Raw genomic sequence first — 5,188 nt, 5'->3', positions numbered from 1 at the left:
TATTCATCATAATCCTGGCTCAATTTCTCTTTAAAGTTTATTTTGGTAACACTATGTAGCTATTGCATAGTTATAGGTATGCAGAAATGTAGCATATTACCTCAATATGAATTAGTATATTGTTGTTAATTATGAACTTGAATTGACATAACTTTAGAAATACTGTCATAGCTCAAACAGATCTGAAAAACTAGAGAATTTTAGAAAATGAACAATACTCTCAAAAAATTGAACAAATGTCGCCATGTACCGGCGAAAATAATTCGAAATTGTAGAGATTACGAGAGGTGAGCCTGTACACTGGGACACACTATATGTAATAATAAGATAAATACTTATTTATCCAAATATAAAATTATACATTTTGCTTAATTTTTTCGTGAAAAGATAATAATTGTCTGAATAATTAGTTCAGTGGAAATAAATACAATCATCAATCAGTTTGACATATGTCAGTTTTAATTAAAATACATAGGATAGCTCGGGTGAGGGACAGTCAATCTGAAAAAGTTTTCAATGTATTACTTCATTTATACATTTTTGTGTTTTTGATTCCAGTGATATTATTTTTGATTTCTCAAGTACCGTTGTTGTCAGTTCCTATGGAGCACTCATTCTCATTAACTACTGCACCTTCTGATGTTTGTTGATATGCTGCAGTAAGTTTTTTATGTTTTTCGGACATATTCACCAAAGTGAGTATATAATATAATAGAAAAAACTGAGAAACATAAAACGAATTAAATGAAAGTTAGTTTTTAACCATCAATGAAATAAGAATATTAAAAATGAAAAAAAAAAATTATTCACAATGATAAATAATCATTGCATCAACTCGTAAATTTCAACATTCTGCAAAAACAAAAAAACTTTTTGGGTATTTCTTAATTCAACTTCAAATTTCCTGTAAATTCTTGACTATTTTAACCAACGAATTTTTATTACAATTGATTTTAAAATTATATATGATACAGATTTTTTTTTATTTACCATTTTTTCAATCGCGAAGTTTTACTGTTTGAGATTTTTAAATTTAGTAGTGATCGACTTTATATGAAGAATATATGAAATAAATATACATCCTTCAGACATACCTAGGTCATATTAAGTTTTATTAGTTCGTAAGCTTTAAAGTCCTTTATAATTCTCCAAAATGTATATTGGACAGTGGTTATTTGTATAAGGTCTTAGTAGTAGCAATATAATGTCACAAGTTGTATTTTCAAATGAAACTGCATTCCTATAACGATGTTTAATAAATAAAAGAATTGTTATTGGTTTTTCTGAATCAAGAACATACATACACATGACGCATACACAGTATTTTCTCAACATGCTAGTGCATATTATATTTCTAATACAATTTACTGCCTTAGACTGGAGTAGCAATAAGATGTATTTGAAACCTATTCGTAACTGTGCTTATACTATATAATCATTCAAATAAGACAGAAATGGAAGTATTCCTTCACAATTTTACGGATAACCCACCTGATATATAAAGATAAAAAATATAATTTTTTTTTTTAAATTTAAAATTTACCCTCAATCGGCACATACAAAAGAGCACCAAACCCTTTTTATTGAAATAAATAAATAAATTTCCTCATACTATATTGGGAAGTATAACAATTTTACTTTAAATTACAAAATATTACTAGTATAGACATGTTATTAATTATTAACATTGGCGCGACAGAACTTAGAGGTCCTTAGGTGCACTAAGGAAATACATCGCGCGTTTCCTGACGTGTTTTTTTTTTCATAGGATGAGTCCGTAACTCCCACGCGTACTTTTTTATGAGTGCCGCCCTTTGGCTAATGGGGCCCACAAATGCCCGGGAGGAGGTTGTGAGTTTCGTATAGTTTTATGCTTTGAAAAAAGCCCGATTGGGACCGGGGCTCGAACCTTAGACAGGAGGCGCGTTGCCACGCTGCTACCGTCGCCCCCAGTATGGACATTAATAATTTATAATTCATGTTTTTCAATATGAATTTTTTCAAAACATGATAATAAAAATATATTTGACAGAAGTACTAAAAATGTGTCTTATACGTATTATGTTAACTGCATTAGAAACATTTTTATTACTATTTTATTTTAGTATTTCTCCAAAAATTAACTCTGAGTCTTTGCGAAAACAGGTTTGTCTTAAATTTCAACTATTTACTTATACTGAAAATATTATTATGTCCAACTTTTTCGAGAGAATCACTGTTTAGTTGTGTTACTGAGAAATAACCAACTTAAAATTTCAACTTGTCATAGTTTGTTGAAAAAAATCTTTAAATGTAAAGAGCTCATTATCTCGGAAGTATTACAGCTACAGTTTTAGTATTGGTATCAAAACTAAGACGATTTAAATTACTAAAAAGTTTAGTATATGTACTTTGTCAGGCCAATACTTTTGGAGATATTTGGAAAAACGGAGTGGAATGACAAAATTTAGCGGTTTTTCCAAGATTGGTTTTCACGGTATGAAGAGTTGGAAAATTTTTTGGAAAACATATTAAAAAAGTGAAGAAACTCTAATTTTTGCAACCAGTTATGAAGTGTGACTCGACTTTACATTAAAAAAAATACAACAAAACAATAGAAGGTGATTCAGACTGAAGACAAATTCAGTACTTTGTGAGGAAGTAGTGTTACTAGACCAACGGTTGTGCAAGGAGGTGATTTGGTCAGAATCACGCTCGACCGCCTGATTTTTACCCAATTAATGGTACCAAATTTAAGAGGCTGAGTGGGGTCCACTGGAGGGCCTCCAAGAACCCATAGGAGTTGACTCACGGCTACAGTGAAACATAAACCCATTTTCTGCCTAGCCGGATCCGAGTCCTCGGAGTTAGTAGCCACGCGCCTTACCCCAGGAGTACCCGCGCTCCCTTAGAAGTGTTTACCATACGCAATATATATTTATTTCCCTTCTGATCTTAGTGAAGAGCCGCAATAATATGTTCCAAGAGACTCGTGTGGCAAGATTGCCGACGGTTAAGATCATAGTTGTACTATAACTATAATGTATTAATACAAATTTAGTAAAAAATGGACAAAGGGTCTTTCAATCCTGAGTTGTGGATGTTTCCTATAGTATTTTAAAAGCTAATTAAACTAATATGTTTAGTCCAGTTCTCATTCAAAATATTATATACATATATTTAAACTGCAATTATGTTAGAGATGAATATGGTATTCCAAGCTGCCATTTTCCTTAGCCCCAGTTTGGTGTTCATTGATTTCGACCGTTATAATCTATTGTTTCCGCTAATGCTAGTTGAACCTGATCCTAATCAACAATTTTTTAAAAAAATTACTCAACTCGAAGAAAATATTTCATATTTGACAGTGTAAATATTAATTTGCATCTGTTGTTAAATTCATGTAATTAGTTTGTTACATTCCTTTAATGAGTTTGTTACGATCCGTTAATTAGTTTAAATAAACTAACAGTTGTTTTAATGTTTAACTTGTGCTATTGGCACATTTGCACCTCATGAGGAACAATACATTTTTTGCATCATAAAACAACCAGCGAAACATTTTTTTTTTTGGAGAGTACCATTTTATGCAATGGAAACGGTTTTCCCATGAAACTGAATTACGTGTTTATCCAAATGAAAGCCTTCACATCAACACTCAAATATTGCGTGGTTTTTGTTCTGCATTATGAATGATAAATTAAAAGACCGATGGTTCCAAAACACAGGATGCACAAGGAAACTTAATGTACTTAGATTAAATTTATTTTTCTTAAAATAATGTGTGTAAACCAAACATTCTTGGTCACTGTACTCCTCAAAATATTTTTGCCCATTAGAAATATTTTTTAACCTATTTAAAAGGCCGTGTCCATAGTTGTTATGAATCCTCATAAATGTATTAAATAATTTATTATATACATTTTTGAAATGTTTATTCAATATAAACCTTGAAAAAGCATTTTATCTTTTTGAAAAAGCGTTTAAAAATCTGAGTCATTAAAACAAATTAATCAGTAAGATCGAAAATATAGCAAATTCTTAATTGCTCGCCTTATGAAAATAATTGTACTAAAAATACTCAAAAAGATAATTTGAAGGTTAAAGTAGTCAAGAATTTGTAGAAAATGTTGAAGTTCCAAAACAAAGTATTAGTTGAATTCAGAGATATTCATACAATTTTAAAATACTCATGAAACTAGGCTGAGTATTATTTTGCATTATATAGAAATTTACTGGAGTACTTCTTTTCGATTTTAAATCAGACAATACTTCTCTGAATTAACTGAATCGATAATTGAATGATAAATAAAATATTAAACAATAATATCAAATACGGTCTATGCTTCCTACTTGTTAATTTCAACGATAATGCATATAATTGTTGTCACTCGACTACGGAGAGTAGTGCGTTCAGGGGTGCCACACACACACACACACACCTACTCATTAGTACCTTTGTAGCAATTTTTAATCAAACGGCTCACCGATAAGTTTGAAAGTACAGATTATTAACTGGGATCTCGTAATTTTTTTGTGACAATTAGATATCAAAATAGTGAACTTTAATCTGTTAATTTGTCTATCTGTTACTCTATAGGCTCTATTTTAAGCGAACTCCACAACCGATTTTGAAGTTGTCTAAATTTAATCAGTAATTTACCGACAGTGTTTTCAAATAATTTGAGCTCAAAATATTGAAATAATATTTCTTAGCCTTCTTAAAAATTGAGTTCTCCTAGTGGTAGCGTTGCATACATGTATAGTCAGCATATCCGTCCACTCAGGACTCAGGTTTATTAGTTTGGTTTATCAATTTTTATTTCTCCTAAACTGTCAATATGAATGCATAAGTATCTAATTTCGTTACTATATTGGTTGTCTGGGGGATATATTGTAGCAATAATATTCACACCTGTCCCTGTATATATACCATACAACGACATGGACTCAAAAATATTGCTGATGCAAGATGGGTATTGATAAGACGTAATGAGGGGCTCATTTTTTGATCATATCCTTATAAATGATATGGTATATATATACTATATACTATATACTGGTATATAGTATATATATAATTCGTAATTTCGCTATTTCACTAAAAAATTTACAATTTTTTAAAAATAGTTTTCATTCTTCGCGTTACAGTAACAGAAACAAAATTTTTTTAAAAATTATTTTACCTATATTTGGTAAAATTAAATTA

The 5,188-nt window shown here is 30.3% G+C and overlaps 1 protein-coding gene across 2 annotated transcripts in view; it reads left to right on the top strand.

Moving 5' to 3' along the window:
- The window catches only part of pins (G-protein-signaling modulator pins), a 52,501-nt gene extending 51,846 nt beyond the window's left edge, over window positions 1–655 (top strand). For both annotated transcript variants that reach the window (XM_067051095.1, XM_067051093.1), the window contains exon 14: window positions 559–655. In XM_067051095.1, coding sequence (XP_066907196.1) covers window positions 559–640 — 82 coding nt within the window. In that variant the 3' untranslated portion in view covers window positions 641–655. The remainder of the gene's footprint in view (window positions 1–558) is intronic.
- Window positions 656–5,188: the final 4,533 nt, after the last annotated feature.

Source organism: Halyomorpha halys, unplaced genomic scaffold (genome assembly GCF_000696795.3).
Source record: "Halyomorpha halys isolate HHAL.00 unplaced genomic scaffold, Hhal_1.1 Scaffold577.1, whole genome shotgun sequence".
NCBI lineage: Eukaryota > Metazoa > Arthropoda > Insecta > Hemiptera > Pentatomidae > Halyomorpha > Halyomorpha halys.
The sequence above is the reverse complement of the archived record's forward strand: the minus strand, read 5'-3'. Positions and strand labels throughout refer to the sequence as shown.